The sequence below is a fragment of the Pipistrellus hanaki genome (genome assembly GCF_964339955.1).
Source record: "Pipistrellus hanaki genome assembly, chromosome: 7".
Classification (NCBI taxonomy): domain Eukaryota; kingdom Metazoa; phylum Chordata; class Mammalia; order Chiroptera; family Vespertilionidae; genus Pipistrellus; species Pipistrellus hanaki.
Genome location: NC_140509.1, coordinates 42,059,150 through 42,080,914, shown reverse-complemented (window position 1 = coordinate 42,080,914; position 21,765 = coordinate 42,059,150). Strand labels below are relative to the sequence as shown.

At 39.4% G+C, this 21,765-nt stretch overlaps 2 protein-coding genes across 7 annotated transcripts in view; one reads left to right on the top strand and one right to left on the bottom strand.

Moving 5' to 3' along the window:
* The window catches only part of CASP8AP2 (caspase 8 associated protein 2), a gene marked incomplete at its 3' end in the record, with an annotated part of 32,867 nt that extends 20,766 nt beyond the window's left edge, over positions 1-12,101 (bottom strand). Inside the window, exons 1-2 of one of the 4 annotated variants that reach the window (XM_084890426.1) lie at positions 11,850-12,101; positions 4,005-4,087 (exon numbers count right to left, since the gene is read on the bottom strand). In XM_084890426.1, the coding sequence (XP_084746552.1) occupies positions 4,005-4,059 (55 nt within the window). In that variant the 5' untranslated portion in view covers positions 4,060-4,087; positions 11,850-12,101. Of the gene's footprint in view, positions 1-4,004; positions 4,088-10,767; positions 10,920-11,849 lie in introns of those variants that run through there. The other 3 variants (XM_084890425.1, XM_084890424.1, XM_084890423.1) reach the window with 3 other exon arrangements.
* Positions 12,102-12,960: 859 nt separating this feature from the next.
* Positions 12,961-21,765, top strand: part of MDN1 (midasin AAA ATPase 1) — a 141,982-nt gene continuing 133,177 nt past the window's right edge. For all 3 annotated transcript variants that reach the window (XM_084890422.1, XM_084890421.1, XM_084890420.1), the window contains exon 1: positions 12,961-13,202. In XM_084890422.1, the coding sequence (XP_084746548.1) occupies positions 13,101-13,202 (102 nt within the window). In that variant the 5' untranslated portion in view covers positions 12,961-13,100. The remainder of the gene's footprint in view (positions 13,203-21,765) is intronic.

Sequence of the window (21,765 nt, the reverse complement as noted above, 5' to 3'; positions counted from 1 at the left end):
GATCTTTGCACCTAGGCTTATGACTCTATTAACTCAGAAGTATACTTAAAAACTCACTTTCAAAACATACTAGTGAGAAGGTTCCAATTTTCAGTAATAGCAGAGTAGTGTCTGTCAGACCAATCTTTCTACAGATGACTATAAACTTTAAACAAATTATCTGCAGTCAAAAGCTATATCACTAACTTACTTGATCATTTTGCAATATATAAAAATATCAAATCATTACTGGGTACACCTGAAACTAATATGTCATTTGTAAATTATACCTCGTTTAAAAAAAAAAAAAAAAGCTAGCTAAAGAATTGAACAACTAAAGAGCAACTTAAAACATGAAATAATTAGAGGGGAGATACCGTATTTTCTGGCGTATAAGACGACCACTGTGTTTTAGTAAAAAGCCTGCTCAGATTGGCCAGAGTCAGAGAGGCGGTCTATTAAAAAAAGAACTGGATTTGCCTCGGAAGTGGGGGGTAGTCTTATACAGCAAATATAGGCCTAAACTTATGTTTTAACTGTAAAATTAGGGGGTCGTCTTATACACCGGAAAATGCGGTAATACTAAAAGAAGAAAACAGTGCTGTGTGAGTTCCTCTATCCCTCTTTCATTACAGTATTTTTTGTGGAAGAGCAGGTCCTACCTAGTTGAAGCCACACTGGGCAATGAAAACTCAGATGGAAAACAGGTTGAAGAACCAGAGAAAAAACTTCAGAAGTAGTAACAGCAACTAGAAAGTAACATAGGGGATTCCCCAAATTTGCACCCAAAACTCTGAGAGAGACCCCCCCCCCCCAATCTATACAGATAAAGATTAAAACTACAAAAAGTCCAGCTAAAACTAAAAATTCTGATCACAGATTTCAGCTGCTACCCACCACAGGGTCAAGTTAAATACATGCTAAAATTTAAAATAAGCAATTCTTCTGAGAAATAAGTATAGCAGAATCCAATGTCTCTATAAACATAGCATTTACAATATCCAGAAGGCAATCCAAAATTACTGCATAGGAAATCTTGATAGAGAAACAGAAACAGAAGAATCAAATTAAAAGTCCTATAACAGAAAATAAAATATCTAATGTAGCCGAAACCGGTTTGGCTCAATGGATAGAGAGTCGGCTTGGGAACTGAAGGGTCCCGGGTTCGATTCCGGTCAAGGGCATGTACCTTGGTTGCGGGCATATCCCCAGTGGGGGGTGTGCAAGAGGCAGCTGATCGATGACTCTCTCCCATCGATGTTTCTAACTCTCTATCTCTCTCTCTTCCTCTCTATACAAAATCAATAAAATATATTTAAAAAAATAAAAAAAATCTAATGTAAAAAGATTCATTGAATGTGCTTTTGACAGAAGAGCCAGTGAACTTAAAGAAAAATCTAAAAATTATCCAATTTGAAGAACCAAGAGGAAAAGAAAAACAAAAGTCTTAATATCCCACAAGACAGTATCAAAAGTTCTCAGTAGATAATAATAAGAAAAAAATTTTTTAAAAAAAGTTCTCAGTGAGGGTGAGGGGTGATAGAAGAGGATAAAGAGGAGATAAATGGTGATGGAAGGAAACCTGGTCAGGTGGTGAACACACAATACAATATACAGATGATATATTGTAGAATTGTACACCTGAAACCTATATAATTTATTAACCAATGTCACCCCAATAAAGTCTATAAAAAATTAAGTTTAAAAAATAAAAAGTTTTCACATAGTATACATCTGGATTTCCAAAAGAAAAGAGAGAGAATGGGGAAGAAAATAATACTAAAATTGCCCTAACCAGTTTGGCTCAGTGGATAGAGCACCAGCCTGTGGACTCAAGGGTCCCAGGTTCAATTCCAATCAAGGGCATGTATTGTACCTTGGTTGCAGGCACATACCCAGTAGGGAGTGTGGAGGAGGCAGCTGATCGATATTTCAAACTCTCTCTCTCTCTCCCTTCCTCTATGTAAAAAAATCAATTAAAAATATTTTTAAATGATACTAGACTAGAAATGATAAAATAAACATATAAGATGCACTATTTTCTCTTACTTTATTTTAATTCCTCTTAATTTCTTTAAGATACATAGAACAATTTAAATAAAAATCATAGCATTATATTGTGGGATTTATGACATCTTTAACATAGGAGATGGTTGGAGGTTAAATGCAGCTATAAGTACAAGATTACATGAAAAAGTACAACATTATTAAGAAGTCTGCAAATGTTAAAGATATTGCAAATCCTTATGCAACCACTAAAAATAATGCAGAGGTATAGCCAAGAAACTAATACAGGAATTAGAATGGAATTCTAAAATACATTCAAATTATTTGAAAGAAGCATGAAAGTCAGAAAGAAAAAATTCATGGAGACAAACTAAAATATTAATGGAGACAAACATAAATCCAATCACAATAACAAAGGACATAACTGGATTATCAGAATAAAAATTGCAGACTCAATATTGTATCAGTATAGCATTTAATAAAATTGATATTTTGCTGTTATTATGCAATAAACCAACTTTTTCTTACAAAATACACAATGAAATATTTGGGAATAAAGGACCATAATACATATAGCTTAATCTCAAATGGGTCAGGAAAAATTGTTTGTGTGTATATTTATAAAGAGAGTATGGCCCTAGCTGGTTTTGCTCAGTGGATAGAGCTTCAGTATGGATTGAATGGTCCCAAGTTCGATTCAGGTCAAGGGCACATGCCCAGTTTGCAGGCTCCATCCCCAGTAGGGGGCGTGCAGGAGGCAATAGATAAATGATTCTCATCTTGATGTTTCTGTTTCTCTCTCCCTTTCCCTTCTTCTCTGAATCAATAAAAATATTTTTAAAAAATAAAATAGAGAGTATGTACACAGTGATAAAACCACTGGTATAAAATAAAAAGCAAATCTGGAAGAAACTAGGCAAATGGATTTTTATATGTTCTCATACTTGCAATTTTTCTGTAAGCTTGAAATTATTTCCAAACAAATATAATAAAAACACAATTATGAAAATGTTAAAGGAATAAAATGTTTCATGAAATCATATTAAGTGTTAAAAAGTAAAATTCACACTGTGACTGTAGCTACCAAAAAATATATGTATGTAGACAGGAACTTGTGAGAGAGTAATATGTAGTATATAGAAATAAAAACAGCTATTTCCAGCAAATGAGATTAACAATGCAGTTTGTCCTTCAAAATATAAGAGTTGCAGATACAGTAAAAGTTAACTATTTGTGAATAGACATAAAAAGTAAAAGGTTGATTATATTATACTTTCAATTTTTATTTTGGTTTAAAATATCTCAAAGAAAAAAATAATAAGAGAAATGTATATACAGCAGCATAAAAATTTAAAACTACAAAAAGTAATTACATAACACACACACAAAAAATAATACTATCCAGAGCAGTTATGTAGGCCATATTTTATGTGAATCTTTCCGTATCTATGAATAATTTTTTAAAATACATACTTAAGCAAAACTATTCTACTAGACATGTTTTACAACTGTCATTTTCGTTATAGCATAGTAATTGTAACTCTAGTAAATAAATATACATTTATATTTGTAATCTCAAAAAATGTAGTGGGATTGTCATAGCATAATTACAATTAAGACAAAAGAACTAATAAATGTTACATCAGGATCTGGAAGTTTACATTGCACATATTACTTAAAATATTTCTACTTTATAAGCTTATTTTACTACTATGTCTACATTTACTGAAAGTTTTCACTTCAAGAGTAACAAATACCTATCTTTTTTGGATATAACAGTAAAAATTATTACAACTTAGATTTTCAAAGTTGCTAATTCATTACATTTAAGAGACTTGAAAGCATACAATAACTAAAAAGTTCACATTTACTAGGCACTTCCTATTTGCCAGGCACTTTATTGTATTAATTCATTTATATGTGAAGAGAAAAAGTTGATAATTGGTGTTTTCAATGAGAACAAGTAAATGGTTTTGTAATTAAGTAAATTTAGAAAAACAATTACAATAAGCGCTTACCAGAGAAGACATCAAATAAACTTGTTCCATCACCATTTTCATCATCTGCTGCCATGATCCTATTTCCTTTTGATAGTTGCCATCTAAAGTATTAAACATAAAGATTTTCTACTGTTTTTAAAAGCAACCTCATAATTCAAAGAATAAACCTAGCTTTAAGTTAAAAAGCAACTTTTAAATCTGGACACCCTCACACTGAATGAGTTCACTCTCTGTCATGATTACAAAAAAAAAAAAAAAAAAAGGCTAACATTTTCCAAAAGCTGAAACTATAAAACAAAAAATTAAACTTTATGATGTGGTTAAGCCATGTCACAATGTGAATGATGCTAATTTAATAAAACAGACCAAAATACAAGGCAACGTTTATACTAAAAAATAAGCCAACTATATGGTAACCACTGTGAGTTCTCAGCAAGTCATCAAATTTGGGAGTGCTCTTAGAGACGTCAAACATACATGTTTTCACCAATAAGATAGTAAGATAGGCAAACAGCAAAGAATTTGACACTATATTAGGTTGGTAAAGGTGTGGGGAACCAGATACTCTCACACATCACTCAAGTGTATACTGGTAAAAGCTCTACGGAAACAATTTCATAATAGCTATCAAGTTTTTAAATGCAAATATTCTTTGACCCAACAATTTCATATCTAGTCATTTGGTAGGCAGATATATAAGCACGTTGTTATAAAAATGTTATGTATGGAAATATTTAGTCAGGGCTAAGACTGAAAGCAAAGTAAGAACCCAAAACAACCATGCTGGTATGGCTCAGAGGTTGAGAGTGGACCTGTGAACCAGATCATGGTTCAATCACCAGTCAGGGCACATGTCCAGCTTGTGAGCTTGATCCCCCAATGTGGGGTGTGCAAGAGGCAGCTGATCAATGATTCTCTCTCATCTCTGGTGTTTCTATTGCTCTTTCACTCTCCCTCCCTCTCTGAAATCAATAAAAACATTCTTTAAATAAAAAAATAAAATAAAATATAAATAAATAGCTCCATGGACCACACTTACCAGTGCTGTCTAAAAGAATTTTTTACAATGATAATGTTCCATATCTGAGATGTCTAATATGGCAACTCCTATCCATATGTGGCTATTGAGTAGATGAAAATTGTACAGCATGATTGAGTACATTAGTTTCCTTTGCTACTCTAACAAATTAACCACAAACTCAGTGACTTAACACAAATTTATTATTTTACAATCTTATTTACCACGAAACGCTCACAGAAAGGATTTCACAGAACTGTGGTTATTACAATTTCAATAACACCTATCTAGCTCTAAATGCTATTGAACATTTACAAAAATATATTTGAATACTTTTTCCCTAAGGAGATGACTTCCTAGACATCAATATCTTTTCTACAACAAAACCAAAAGGGGATAGGAAAAAAGAGCGGGTACTGCCACAAAAAGTAGGGATACCCGCTTGGATTTATAGGCTCCTCTGCCGTCCCCTCGATTATATGAAAACTAGGGGTCCCGTGCATCAAGATTCGTGCACAGGGGGTGGGTCCCTCAGCCCAACCTGCACCCTTTCCATCTGGGAGCCCTCGGGGGAGCCCTCTCCAATTCGGGAGTTTCTGTGGGTCTTTGCAATCATATGAGTGAATTGTCTGAGACCCCAACTTAGTTTGGTTTGTTGCTCACAGAATAAAAGAGGCTTTTTTTTTTTTTTCCTTTGCTTCACTGGTGGAGATTTCTTGGAAGTTTTAGGATATCTTCCCTTTAATTTTTCCTAGACACTCTGATTTTACTTACATCTCTCACCTTTGCTTTCCCTCCATCCCCCACCGCAATAATATCTTGCTCCAGGCTCACTTTGCTCTAGTGTCTAGGACAGCGTTTTTCAACCACTGTTCCGCGGCACACTAGTTGCCTGGTGTGCCGTAGGTGCAGACAAGACAAAAATTTTATAATTTTTCACTATTTTGTTTACTTAATATTTCATAATAAAGTAATTATAAAATACTTTCTTTGTGTTTATTTGATTCCTATTCAAGAGAATTACTTTATATATAGTCAATATAGGCACAGAGTTAAATTTTTTAACATTTTCTAATGGTGGTGTGCCTCGTGATTTTTTTCATGAAACAAGTGTGCCTTTGCCCAAAAAAGGTTGAAAAACACTGGTCTAGGAAATCCGTTTGCCACCAGAACTACTACTCCCAGCATTCCTGGTGCTCCCTTGCTCTGGGTTTTCCACTCCTACTCATTCTCCATTCCACATCCTCCTGCTCTGCTAAGTCCTTCAAACTGCCAGCTCTCCCTCTCTGCTCTCGTGTGGCAGCTTGAGAGCCAAGTTCAAGCCACCCCACTCTCCTCTGGCTCGCCTGCTCTCTGTCCCATGCCTGTGTATGCAAATTAATTCACCATCTTTATCACGTTAATTTGCAAACTCACTCCTGATTGGCTGGTGAGCTGTAGCAGAGGTACAGTCAATTCACATGTTTCTCTTTTATTACATAGGAGGATTAGGAACTATCTATACTAAAATACCAACCAAAAGTCAACAATAAGATGCTAAAGTTAATAAACACTTTCCCTTAAGTCCAAGCTCTCCAAACCCCAAACCAAAGATCATCTTTCCATCATCTGTCACCTCCCAAACCCTCTACTTCTTTGAGTAGCATCAGCATTCCCTAATATCCTACTGGTGCTCCTCTGCAATGTTTCTCCCATTAGTCCTCATTCTGCCATTTGAATTTTAAAGTCCAAACTCCTTACTTTGATATAATACTCTGTTGCCTTCCTTTCTAGCCCATCATTCTTTATTCCAAGGTCTATCAAGTGAAACTGAGTTCCTGTTTGCAAACACAATTCCTGACAGCACCTCCCCACCACATCTATCCATGAGCTCATGAGCAAGTCTCGATGTGAACATCCACAAGATTAGAATGTAATAAATAATAAGGTCCTAAAAAAGACAGGTAATATATTACACAATTAAAATACTTAGACTTTGCCTGGCTGATGTGGTTCAGTGGCTGAACATCGACCTATGAACCAGAGGCCAGGTTCAATACCCTGTCAGGGCACATGCCCACATTATGGGCTCCAACCCAGACGGGGGAGTGCAGGCAGCAGCTGATCAATGATTCTCTCATCTTTGATGTTTTTTTCTCTCTTGCTCTCCCTTCCCCTCTGGAATCAATAAAAATACTATTTTTTAAAAAGACTACATACAGGGGACTCTTTCCCCCTCCCCACATGGAAGTCTGTGCTTGTTCTTCAATAAATTTCCACCTTTGCTATTAACCGACCCCCCCCCCCAAAAAAAAAACAAAACAAAACAAAAACAAAAACAGACTACACCCAGTAGAGAATGTGGGAACCACCAAAGGTTTATGACCCAATGTGAACTTCAAAAATTTAACTCTAGCCCTAACTGGTTTGGCTTAGTGGCTAGAGCGTTAGCCTGCAAACAGAAGGTCCCAGGTTGATTCAGGTCAAGGGCACATGCCTGCATTGCTGGCTTGATCCCCAGTGGGGGACATGCAGGAGGCAGTCGATCAATGATTCTCTCTCATCATTGATGTTTCTATCTCTCCCTTTCCCTTCCTATCTAAAATCAATAAAGATATATTTTTTAAAAAAGAAATTTAACTCTAGTAAGAAAAATATAAAAAATATTAGTGGTAAGGAAGATGCAATGAGGAGTGACTAAGTTATTAGTAGTGGAAATAAAGATAAGAAATAGATCAGTGCCCTGTCCGGTTTGGCTCAGTGGATAGAGCATCAGCCTGCAGACTCAATGGTCCCAGATTCAATTCCCGTCAAGAGCATGTACCTTGGTTGCGGGCACATCCCCAGTAGGGTATGTGCAGGAGGCAGCTGATCGATGATTCTCTCTCATCGATGTTTCTAGCTCTCTTTCCCTCTCTCTTCCTCTCTGTAAAAAATCAATAAAAAATATTTAAAAAAAAATAGATCAGAGAGATTTCTGGGGCAGAATCAAAGAGATTTAATGAAAAGTATATTCCAATACCCACCTTTTTTTTTTAAACCCGAGGATATTTTTTCCATTGATTTTCAGAAAGAGTGGAAGGAGGGAGGGAGGGAGAGAGAAACACTGATGTGAGAGAGACACATCGATTGGTTACCTCCTGCACACAGCCCACCCAAGGGTGGAAATCAAACTTGAAACCGAGGTGTGTGCCCTTGACTGGGAATCAAACCCTCAACCCTTCAGTCTGCAGGCTGACACTCTAATCACTGAGCAAAACTGGTCAGAGCCAAATGTCCACTCCTAACCACTTCAAAAGCACAGCCTGAGTTGTCTTTTCCAAATACAAATCTAATCATAATCCCTTCTCTACTTAAAATTCTTCCATGCTTTCTGCTGATTTTAGGATAAAAAACAAAATTCATCATAATTCTTACAAATCTCTGAGTGATCTGACCTCAGCCTACCCCTCCAATGTTAGTCTGCATATTTCTCCCCATTCCCAACAGTCTTTGCTCTGATCATTGCCTTTATCAGCTTTTTGAACAAGACATTTGCTTCTTCCCACCACAGAATCTCGGCAGAGAGTGTTCTTTCCTTGAAGCTCTACCTTCAGTTAACTAACTCATCTTCGACATTTTTGCTTAAGTAATGTTTCTTTTCAGTTCGCGGTTACATTTTTTGTGCATTCCTGATGAAATGTCCATCTCACCCACTGGACTAGACTTCCATGAATACTAGAACAGGTTTTCTTCTATTCACCACTGTATCCCCAGCTCTCAGTACAGGGTCTGGCAGGTTGGTAGTAATAAAATAAAAAAAGTTGAATTAATGAAATTCCCAATTTATTAAAAGACAACCCTAAGGTTCCTAGCTTTAATAACAAAGTATTCATGCTTTTAACTGAAACTGAGAACCAAAGAAGAAATGTTGAGCCATCTGTAGGACACCCAGGAGAAGGTGTTTCACACATAGCTGGAAACCACAGTATATAGTAGAGAAGGCAAGACAAAACGGGTACAGTTGAGATTACTCTCTTGGCATCACAAAGGCCAATGATTGTCCAGGAAAGGAAGAGAGGAAAAAGAGGAGGAGGGATTATCTATTGGCATCTCCTGGGAAGAGGAAGAGGGGCTTCTGCATACTTGCTCTCACCTTTCCCCAACCGAGGATCTCAATATACCATGAGAGTTGATACTGATAAGAATGTTGCACCTATGAAAACTGTAAAAGCAAAATTTGAAACATTGAGAAACATGATATGAAGGAGTTACAAGATCACTTTTTGAGGAACAACTCCAATAAATTCAGATATGAAGTTGAAGTAGATGAGAGACGGATCACCTAGCATTGTGATACGATAATGCCTTAAAGATTTGAAAGGAAAATTTATTTTTTAAAAAATAGAAGAGACCTAGATGTGCTCAGTGGGTAGAGAGTTGGTCTGCGGACTGAAGGGTCCCAAGTTCGATTCCAGTCAAGGGCACATGCCTGGGTTGTGGGGGTGTGTGTGCGCAAGAGTCAACCCATTAATTATTATCTCTCATCATTAATGTTTCCATCTCTCTCTTCCTCTCCCTTCCTCTCTGAAAGCAATAATAATTTAAAAAAAGAATAAAAGAGAGAATGTAATAAGCATTTGTAGAAAAAAATAGGAAAAAGCCAGAGGAGAGGAAGAGTTTATTTTGAGGCTCACGGGAAAGGCTACCTCTAAATATAGCAAAATTCCTGAAGAATACGTAAGGAGAAAATAACAAACACTACATTTAGTGAACCGTACATTTAGATCAGCCAGACACTGACCTAAATATTCCAAATACGCTATTAAATTACTTTAAAACCTCCACAAGTCCTATGAGATGTGTACTACTATTAATTTTCCTTTTTACAGATGAGTAAACAGATAAAGATGATCAAGAAATTTACACCAAAGTTAAAGAGCTGGCAAGTGGCAGGTCTGGGATTGGATCCCAGCTGTCCCTAAAGCCAGATGACAAAATCAAGAATATTAAGGAGAAGAGCCTAATATATATATATATATGTATATATATATGTATATATATATATATATATATATTTTTTTTTAAAGGGGGCCATCTCCTTGTAAAATGGCAAGAAACGCTGGAAGATAACTGGGGTACGGGGGGGGGGGAGGAATTCTTGCCTTTAATGCCTCTATTTCCCTCCCAAGAGGCACTGAGATGGGAAAGGGGCCTTGAGGAGAGGGAAAGGTTTGGAGCTGGAGCTGAAAAGAATGGGAATAGATCAGAAAAGAACCTAGGAAAGACCAGGGAAGAATGAGTCAACGCCAATAAATGGATCCCTGAACGATCGATCCTGAAATTCTGCAAATTCCACATTAACATCTGAGTTAGGGCCTACTATGTGTCATGGTTCTAGGCGCCGAGGAGATCAAGAAAATTCTCTGGGCCACACAGTCTCCCCAACAACCACGCCCACGATCACCCCAATTGGCGCTTAGAAGACCCATTCCTCCAAACCAGAGTCCCATCCGAAAGCCTTAAAGAGTACATCCCAAAACGAAATTGTGGTGTGCTTTTGGGGGGAGGCTCCGGGGGTTGGAAAAAGGGCTGTCGAAATCGCAGCTCCTGCTTACACTCGCCCCAGCACCAGCCTGGACCCTCCTCCAGGAGCGAGTGGGAGCCCAGAGGCTGCAACCGAGGGCGACGGGAAGCGGCTGCCCGCGGGCCCCGGACACCGGGCGCGCCCACCCCTCCTGGCCCCGCCGCTCTCCTCGAACCCCCGGCTCGCGGCACGCCGCCGGCCTCCGCTCGGGGCACTACCTCGCCATGCAGCCTCTTCCCCCGCAGCGCTGTACGGACCGGACCCAGTCGGCAACTTACCCACCCGGTCCGGCCCAGCACAGCCCGGAATCCTCCGCTCTGCACAGCGAGGTCCCCCTGGCATCTCTGCCCAATGCCAGAGCTCAACCGGGACGCGGAGGCGGGACTGCGCGCCCCTGGCCAATCAGGCCCGACGCACAGCACGTCCCGGCGCATCTCACTAGTTCCCGCCGTCCGCCGGGGAGGCAAACCCACGGTTGGCGCCAAACTCCAGCCAGCAGTCTGCGGGGCCGGGCAGGGGGAGGGCGGGGCCGGGGTGGCGGGGAAGGCCGGAGGGAGCTTCCCTACGGAAGGGGTGGAACCTCGACCCAGGCAGGGGCGGGCCTGGGAAAAGCTCTTTTCGCGGAAAGGGAAAGTAAGCTCCGAAAAGGTGTTGTCTTTATTTAGTCCTTCACCGCAAAAATTCTGTGGGTTATCACCCACGTTCTAGACGTGGCGCTGGGCACTGCGCTCGATAACGATAGATTAGCGCTGTTCTAGGCACTGACACTGCCCTGGATGGTAGGCAAACCACTGAGCCCAGAGGTTGGGAGTTTTGAGGAAGGATGTCAGTCCGGCAGGGGGAGGAGGAGGATGTGTAAAGGGTGAATACCTGAATGGTTGGTTGGATAGAACCTGCAAGAACCCAAGGTGCCTGTAGGGTCCCCGCCGGAGGGGAAATCTGCACCCTTGGCTGGTGAGGAAGTGAAACAAAACCAACTTCCTCTGCTACTTCTGAAGGGAGGATCTATCAACTTCAAATTGCAACTGCCATTTCAACTTGTTACATATTTATAATTTTTCTAAAAGGCCCCCATGTGGGAGAATGTTTGGGGAGAACACTGGCTTCCTAGACCCCTCCCCCAACCAGCTTAGCTCCTATGAAATTCAAGATACTTAAGCATTCCAGATAGTGGAGGTTGGGAAAGAGTAAAGGGCCACTACCACAAGGCTTTCATTCACGCTGGAGCGGAAAGCCTGGAGAGGGAAGCAGGAATCAGACCTTGAAAGGCCATATAGATGCCAAAGAACTTGGAAGTTACCTTTAAATGATGAGGCCTGGGGACCACGGAAGGATTTTAAGCTTGAGGTTGTAATGATGTAATTTACATTATTAAGATCCTTTGCCTTGCTGGCCAGTGTGGCTCAGTGATTGAGCTTTGACCTTTGAACCAGGAGGTCAGGGTTAGATTCTGGTCAGGGCACATGCCCAGGTTTTGAGCTGGATTCCAATAGGGGGCGGGTAGGATGCAGCTGATCAATGAGTGATTCTCTTCACTGATGCTTCTCTCTCTCCCTCTCCTTTTCTCTCTGAAATAAAAACAAAACATACATTAAAAAAAAAAATCCTTTGGCCTTGAGAAGGAGGATTCTGAAATATTCTTGTAGTGATGCATGTTAGAGAAATGAGGATCTGAAGATGGCAGGTAAGAAAGGGGATAGATTTTTAAATATTTATGAGATAACATCAAGGAAATTTAGCAAATGATTGAACATTGGCTTTCAGCATAACACTCATCAAAAATATTTATTGAGAACAGCACAGATACTTCAAAAATAAGTAAAGATTTCCCCAAAAATTATCTTCCAGGAAAAAGTGACCTTATTATTGAAATTATTACAAAGTCTCTCATTTTCTTGGCACTCTCTTAAATACGTTATATTGAATAAAAATAGTGATTAATTTAAAAATATTATATATAAAATCCTATAGTGAGGATTGACAACAACAAAGCAACTTCTGCCCTACCAGTGTGGCCCAATGAGTGTCCACCTATGAACCAGGAGGTCATGGTTCAATTCCAGGTCAGGGCATATGTCCGGATTGCAGATTGTTCAATCCCCAGTGGGAGGGGTGGGGGGTGCAGGAGGCAGCTGATCAAGGATTGTCTCTCATCATTGCTGTTTCTATCTTCCTCGCTTCTTCATGTTGGCAGAATCTTCAGTCTCCTGGTCCTGCAGCGCGTCATCTCCCCATTTCCCATCACTAGGCCCAGGAACCGGGTGGAATACGCCCATTCTGCTAGCATTCCCTCTGGCAACTGACGCAGCAGTAACGCCGGACGTTTCTGCTGCGGAGGAGGCGGGGCGGGGGCGGGGCCTCTCGGGCGGCGTCGGCGTCGCGGAGTGATGACGCAGCGCGCCGCGTGCTCCCCCACGTGTGCCGCCGCTCTCCCAGGGTTCGCGGGGCTGCGGCGGCCTCTCTTCTTGGGGGGCGTAGTTGTCGGCATCCCGGGTTCAGGAACCCCGGAGGCTCTGGGGCTCTGAGCGTGAAGCCGGGAGCGCCGGTGGCCATGGAGCACCTCTTGCTGGAGGTGGCGGCCGCGCCGCTGCGTTTAATCGCTGCCAAGAACGAGAAGAGCCGCAGCGAGCTGGGCAGGTTCTTGGCCAAGCAGGTAAGAGCCCGCGCAGGAGGGGGGATGCCCGGCCGCCCTCCCGGGCGCCCCACGCGCGGCCCTGCCCCGCGACGCGCCGCTTTGCGGGAAGAGAGGCGCGGCTTCTGGTCCTGCTGGCCCCATCCTCCCGGCTGGCCGGCGGCGGCGGCGGCGTCCGCGCGCTTGTCGAGATTGGAAAGAGCCTTTGTTTTTGTTGTTGTTGTTGTTGTTGTTGTTGTTTTATTTGCAAGTTCTGTCCTGTCTCATATCTTCCCTTTCTTTCTCCACCGACTTGCCCCATGTGGCAGACCCGGGGGGCAGACCTGGTCTTTGGGAAGAAATGGGTGTTTTCTTTTTTCTGTAAAGGAGGTGGAAGTCTGCCCTTTTGCCGTGCGTCTTACTTCAGTGTCCCGGGTCCAGCCCCCTTCTGTGCGTGTGGATGAGTATGTTTCTGTTCTGCCCTGTCCATTCCTTTGGGCACTTTGACAAGTATTGATTGCGTTCCTGCTGTGCCTAAGGCACAGTGTGGTTTTTGTGGGGAGACAGATGAATAAATCCGTTACCGTCTCTGCTCCCAAGGAATTTAACATTTATTTTTGGAGACAGTTCATGACCAGAAAACGCCTGAAGGGGGGAAAAAACACAGAAAAACAAGACAGTACTAAGTGCGTGACACCGTAGTAATTACGAGGTAAATTAGAGTTTTCTGGGAAACGGGTCTTTGGTCTTTTAAAAGCCTTTGGCCTCCCTACTTCTCCACCCCCCCACTCGCGTCTGTTTTGAATTCTTATCACGCTTTTTTCATTTTTCATTTTAATATCCTATTTTATGCTCCCCCGGCCCCAGTATCTGTGAGCTTCTTCAAAATAGAATGTACTCCCTCCCCCCAGCCCCTAACTCCTGTATATAGAACTTAGTCTTTATATATCCCATTGCTTAGGAACCTATGCCAGTATTTTGGGTCTGGCGCTTTTTGGATCTGGAGTGGCAGAGAACTAATATGAGAGGCATTTCTGTTTGGAAATGACAAATTGAACATGTGAAGCAAAGAGGAGGAAGATGTGGAAAGTATCCCTGGGGTTTCTGGTCTTGAGCCCCCAGTGAAAGAAATCACTAACACAAATGGGGAGGTCTAGAAAGAAAATTGATTTTTGGTGTGCTGGAGTAAGGAAAGACATCAGTTTAAATGAGCTGAGTTTGTGACAAGCTCCTATTTATGTATTGTTGCTAGTGGTTATTATTATTATTATTTAATGTAAACGGGCTTTAGAATTTAGCAGAGGTTCTGAATCTAGGGATCACAGACCAGCAACAGGGGATTTATGATTCCATACTGAGGGGATGCAAAATTGGTGTTTACATATTGGGAGCAGGATGGGGAAATGGTTTTAGGAAACCATATTAGCAGTGTTATTGGGACCACTTGCCTTCCTTTTCTTTGCCTCACTTGTCTGCAAGTTCTGTCCTGTCTCATATCTTTCAGGTTTGTTTCTTTCCATTTCAGATAAGAGTTGATTGTGTTGCCATTCTATTTTCTCCTGTTTTTGGAAACAAAATGATTTTTTTAAAGAATATAATTTTATTGATTTTTTACAGAGAGGAAGGGAGAGGGATAGAGAGTTAGAAACATTGATGAGAAAGAAACATCTATCAGCTGCCTCCTGCACACCTCCCACTGGGGACATGCCGGCAACCAACTTACATGCCCTTGACTGGAATCGAACCCGGGACCTTTCAGTCCGCAGGCTGACGCTCTATCTACTGAGCCAAACCAGTGAGGGCAGTGGTTGGCAAACTGTGGCTCCAGAGCCACATTCGGCTCTTTGGCCCCTTGAGTGTGGCTCTTCCACAAAATACCTCGTACAGTGTGATTGAAACTTCATAGCCCATGCAAAAAAGTCGGTTTTCGGCTCTCAGAAGAAATTTCAATCGTTGTACTGTTGATATTTGGCTCTGTTGACTAATGAGTATGCAGACCACTGAGTTAGGGCAACAAAATGATTTTTATTGGCAAGTAAAGATTTTTGAAATACTGTTTTCTCATTTGAGTTTGGTATGTGAATTAAGACTTTTTTTTTTTTTTTTTTTTAGGATTGTGCTACTTCCAGTGTTCCTTATTTAAGCTGGTGACATCTTAAATCGAGTCATATTTTATAGAGAACTGAGGGTCGTCATCATTCTTTTTCCTTCACATACAGCCAACTTTTCTTGATTTTACTTTCTCAGTGTTGAATCTATTCTTTCCTCTTCATTTTTACTACCCCTACCATCCTACAATTCTCCAGTTTCAGCTTGTGGATTTTCCAACACCACCAAGCAGTGTCATATAATTTAATTCAAGTCTAACATTTTCTACCTGAAGATAGCTTCAGATCGCACAGGTGAAGGGCTCAGTCCTATAAGACTGCCCTTCTGCTCCCACTTAGATGCTAATTGCAAGAACTATTGTCACTTGTCTTTCTGACCGCCTATGGATTGGAGGTGTTAACTATCCTCTCCTTGGGTTTGATTAATTTCCTGGAGCGATTTCTAGAATTCAGAGGAACATTTTACTTACTAGATCACCAGTTTACTATAAATGGATATAATTCAGAAACTGTCAGATGGAAGAGATGCATAGGGCATGGTATGCGGGAAGGAGTTTGGAGCGTCCATGCTCTCTGAGTGCGTCAGTCTGTCCATCTGTTCATCAACCCAGAAGTTCTCCATATCGTGTCCTTTTAGATATTTATGGAAGCTTCATTACATAGGCATGATTGATTAAATCTTTGCCCATTGGTGATTGATCTGTTTCTAGCACCTCTGTCCTCCCTGTAGTTGGTTGGTTCTATCCAGCCCTAACTTGGGCAGCTTTTAAAAATAAACCTCATAAACATAAGGGATGACACTTTTATTCCATCACAGGAAATTCCAAGGGTTTTGGTAGGTCTACGCCTGGGATAGGGTCAAAGACCAAATATATATTTCTTATAATTTGTAATATCACATATCCTTATCTCTTTGATCACTATGTTCTGGAAGAGCAGAGTGTTTAGGGTGCATGAGTACGAAGTATAGCTACAAATCAAAATAATTCTCTTTAATTGCTTTTGGGGACTTTTTTGGAAAAGTTACTTAATACCTCTAAGTCTCAATTTCTTGATATATTTCACATATTAGAAACAAAAAACTAATAAATGAATGCCCATAAACATTTAAAAATTTATGAGCCTCTTTGGTCATCAGGGGAATGCCTATAAAACCACCCAGATACCACCGGATCTCTTCTAGATTGGCTAAAATTAAGACTGACAATACTGTGTGTTGGTGGGTTATATAGCAACTAGAACTCTCAAACATTGCTAGTGGAGGGTAAACTGGTACAACTAATTTAGAAACAGTTTCTTTTAAGCATGAAAAAAAATTTTTTTTAATTAAAATTTACTATCTGTTGAAGCATACAGTTGCCCTATAACCCAGCAGTCTTACTCATAGTTAATGAAAAAGATTAAGAGTGATGAATATATGTCCATAAATCTCTTGTACATGATTGTTCATAGTAGTTTTATTGATGATAGCTGGAAACAGTGAAAATATACATCACCTTATAAATGAAAAAACAAATTGTAATATATTTATACAGTGAAAAACTAGTCAGTAATAAAATGGAATAAACTATTGAAGCATACAACTACATGTATGATTACCAAAAGCATCAATACTGAGCAAAAGAAGCTAGACAGGAAAGAGTACATACCATATGATTCAATTTATGTAAAGGTCTAGAATAGGCAGATCTATAATCTATGGTCATAAAATCAAGTCATTTGTTGTCTAGACTGCAGTGTTTCCCAACCTTCTCTCATGATGAGAATCACCTGGTGGAGTTGTTAAAACACAGATTCCTGAATCCCAACTAAGAAGTGCTAAACTAGAATTTTTGAGAACATATAGGTAAAATTGCATACCTAACTTAGTGCTCTGTATATAACATCTGTCTTAGAGCACTAGTTAAGTATACAATTTTACCTATATGTTCCCAAAAATTCTAGTTTAGCACTTCTTAGTTGGGATTCAGGAATCTGTGTTTTAACAACTCCACCAGGTGATTCTCATCATGAGAGAAGGTTGGGAAACACTGGTCTAGAGTGAAGGGGTTGGCTGCAAAGGAACTTGAGGAAACTTTGGATTGATATTTTAATTGGGGTGGAGTATCACAGTGTATACATATTCAAAACTCACTCTAGTATAAATGGCTGCATTTTATTGTATATAAGTTATATTATAAAAGCCAATAAAGTTGATTTTTAAAAAGTTAAATATCTGTTTCCTCTAACACAGTTTTCTAGATTTCCTTTTGAAGAAAAAGTTGATTGCATAATGTTTTCTGGAGGTTTTTTCCTAGCTCACAAGTGTCCATTTGAATAACGTTTAATTTCCTCAGGTTGATGCAGAACATCTGTAACAATAACCACTGAACAATGAGCCAGGGCTTTTTATCCACTTTTAAATTGGGTTGTTCATGTATTAACTATGATGCTGGCTAGGTTTCTATAGAATCTTTGTATTAACCCGGGGAAATTAGACGTTATGTTTGTTTATTTTATAGATGATAAAGTTTTTATTTTTCTTTACTGAATAACCACTTAATATATTACTGTTATTTTATTTTTATATTTTAAAAATATACTTTTAGGGGGCTTATTTAGAGGGACATTTGGCAGTTGAAGATGTGTGAGGTCATGCCTCTGTATATCATGGCCAAATCTGTTAAATTTCCTTGCCTCCATTTTATGAGGTCCTTTGGGTGGCCCCTATAAACAGAACTAATACTGATAGAACTTGTTTAAAGATAATATTCTTTACCCATCAGTGCTTTATTCACAATTAGGTGTTTTTATGAAGAGAAGGCCCAATAATTTGGGAGACTTTGTAAGAGCTCTGGGGAAGGTGATTTCTTTTCAGAATGATAACTTTGGGAAAAATTGTTACATTTTTGCATATGGTGTTTAGATTGTGCTCAAGCTGCACTCTTATAGATAACTGTTTAACTTGAAATTCCTTAAGATAAATTTATAGCATTGGGCTTGCTAGGTTAAAGGGTATGTTGCTTTGTCTGACAGCAAGGGTTGTACAGTCCTGCACACACTAGCAACACGAGACCTTTTATACACTTTACAGTTTCCCTATCATGGTTATGGACATTCTGAGCCCAGGCACCAGAATTTCGTAGTGTATTTCATCTTGTATATCAAAGTGTAATAGTCTATTTTGCATTTGTTTTGTTTGTTTATTAGAGGATGGAGGCTTTATAGGGATAGCTTTATTTATATTAAGATATTGATTTTTTTATTTTTATTGATTTCAGAGAAGAAGGGAGAGGGAGAGAGATAGAAATATCAATGATGAGAGAGAATTATTGATCGGCTGCCTCTTGCATGCCCCATGGTGGGGACCAAGCTCACAACCCAGATATGTGCCCTTGATTGATTTCGAACCTGGAAACCCCCGGTCCGAATGCTGACGCTCTATCCACTGAGCCAAACTGGCTAGGGCCAGGAATTGATTTCTTAATCTCTACCCTTTCCTCAAGAGAGTTGGCAATTTTGTTTAAAAAAAAATTTTTGTTTTTGTTTTAATTTAATTCCTATATTTTTCCTCAAGAGCAAACAAAGGAGCCCTGGGAGAATGTTTTCACCCTGAAGCATAGATTATTTTTCAGAGAAGCTGTATAGTATTTTACATGGATTTACTATTAGTCCTTTTATCTGAAACTCCAGTGGACCTATTGGTAACAGCCTTTATATTAAATTAACTCTAATCCTCTATTGCAAAAAAAAAACCAAAAAACTGTTTTTTTTAAAAATTTCTTTATTGATTAAGGTATCACATATTTGTCCTCATACCCCCAATCCCATCCCACACCCCTTCTCACTCATGCCATCACTCCCCTATAGTCCTTGACCACTGGTTAGGCTCATATGTATGTACACAAGTCCTTTGGTTGATCTCTCTTTTATCCCCACCCCCCGCTCTGAAGTCCAACAATATGATCCATGCCTCCTTGTCTCTGGGTCTGTTCTTGTTCATTAGTCCATGTTGTTTATCATTTCCACTAGATGAATGAGATCACGTCCTACTGGAAATACACTTACAAGAACCAAAAATGAGACAAGAAATAATGGCTATGCTGAAGGGCAAATAAATCAGTCTGTAGTGAGTTTCTTTCTGAACCAACAGTTCTTTTGAGACCCAATTTCAATGTCAAAAAGTTCAATGTGTATGTCAGCAATTATATTTCAGTTCTGGATGTTGGACAAATGGTGGTAATGCAGGTCTGACCCTCTCTGGTTTGGTCCTGGGCAACCTGCAGTGACACACAGCTGCTGAATGCTATTATGGAAAGCAACGTCAGCGTCTTCCATCTCTGGACTGCTTCTCTTCTGTCTTTGTGGCTGGAGTAGTCCTGTCAATCCCTCTCTGTTGCTGGAATCCACATGGTCTCAGAGTTGTTTCCTGAAAATACACAAACATATTCTCAACCAAAAGTTAGTAAAGGAATACGTATTTTCTATAAAATTGTTTTGGGATCCTTTTTCATTTTTTGCCCAAATGATTTTCCTCTGGCTAGTTTTGACATCATGTGTGTTTTTCATGGGTGTCTTGCTGTAAGCATTACAATTAATCTTCTAAAGTACAAATTTTCTAGATGTAATTTACTTACAGGATATTTTTCCTTACATGATATTCTTCTACTCCCCCCGCCCCTTTTTTTGATTTAAATATTAGGAGGCTTTTGAAAAAATTTTAATGTACTCTTGATAGCTTTTAAATTTTAATTTTTTGCATTGTAATATTAATGTTTTAGGTTCATTACATGTTATGAAATTTTATGAGATGAACTACCAATAAAAATTTTAGTCAACACTTTAGGAACAGCTTTTTGACCAGTACAATTAATTTTTCTAGGGTATTCGCTTATTTAAGTTAGCCAATTTAAATTAGCCTGAAAACTTGTCTACTATTTTACTGTCAAATTTATTACTCTAACAGCAATCTTATTTTACCCTGTAAATATTAGTGGAAAGGATTATTTGCCTTCTTGAGTAGGGCCTGCACATTCCTGGTGGTAGGCTGGGTTTCTTTCTTTCTTCCTTTCTTTCTTTTCTTATTTATTTTTATTTTACATTTTATTTATTTTTTTTATTAAATTATTATATATGTACATATCTTACCATTGCCCCCCAACTCCCATACATGCCCTCCCTCCCCAGAGTTTTGTGTCCATTGGTTATACTTATATGCATACATACAAGTCCTTCGGTTGATCTGTCTCCCCCATATCTCCCTAACCTCCCCACTGTAATTTGACAGTCTGCTTGTTGCTTTACTGTCTCTATCTTTTGGTTCATCAGTTTATAATGTCCTTTATTATCCATAAATGAGTGAGGTCATGTGGTGTTTCTCTTTCATTGACTGGCTTATTTCACTCAGCATGATGTTCTCCAATTCTATCCAGGTTGCTGCAAATGATAAGAATTCCTTCTTTTTTATGGCAGCATAGTATTCCATTGTGTAGATGTACCATAGTTTTTTGATCCAATCATCTGCTGATGGGCACCTAGGCTGTTTCTAAATCTTAGCTATTGTAAATTGTACTGCTATGAACATAGGGTGCATATATCCTTTCTGATTGGTGTTTCTAGTTTCTTGGGATTTATTCCTAGGAGTGGGATTACTGGGTCAAATGGGAGTTCCATTTTTAGTTTTTTTTGTTTGTTTGTTTTGTTTTTTAAATTTTTTTTCCTTTTTTAAATTATTTATTTATTTATTTTTACATATTTTATTGATTTTTCCCCCCCCTTTCCCTCCCTCTCACACATCCCCTCCCTCCCCAGAGTTTTATGTCCATTGGTTGTACTTATATGCATGTATACAAGTCCTTCGGTTGATCTATTATCTCCCCCAGATCTTCCTCCCCTCCCCACTGTAATTTGACAGTCTGCCTGTTGCTTTACTTTCTCTATATCTGTCTCTTGGTTCATCAGTTTATAATGATCTTTATCATCCACCAATGAGTGAGGTCATGTGGTGTTTCTCTTTTATTGCTTGGCTTATTTCACTCAGCATGATGTTCTCCAATTCCATCCAGGTTGCTGCAAATGGTGAGAATTCCTTCTTTTTTATGGCAGCATAGTATTCCATTGTGTAGATGTACCATAGTTTTTTGATCCAATCATCTGCTGATGGGCACCTAGGCCGTTTCCAAATCTTAGCTATTGTAAATTGTGCTGCTATGAACATAGGGTGCATATATCCTTTCCGATTGGTGTTTCTAGTTTCTTGGGATTTATTCCTAGGAGTGGGATTACTGGGTCAAATGGGAGTTCCATTTTCAGTTTTTTTGAGGAAGCTCCATACTCTTCTCCACAGTGGTTGCACCAGTCTGCATTCCCACCAGCAGTGCATGAGGGTTCCTTTTTCTCCGCAATCTCGCCAACACTTGTCATTTGTTGATTTGTTGATGATAGCCATTCTGACAGGTGTGAGATGGTACTGCATTGTTTTTTTGATTTGCATCTCTCAGATAATTAGTGACTTTGAG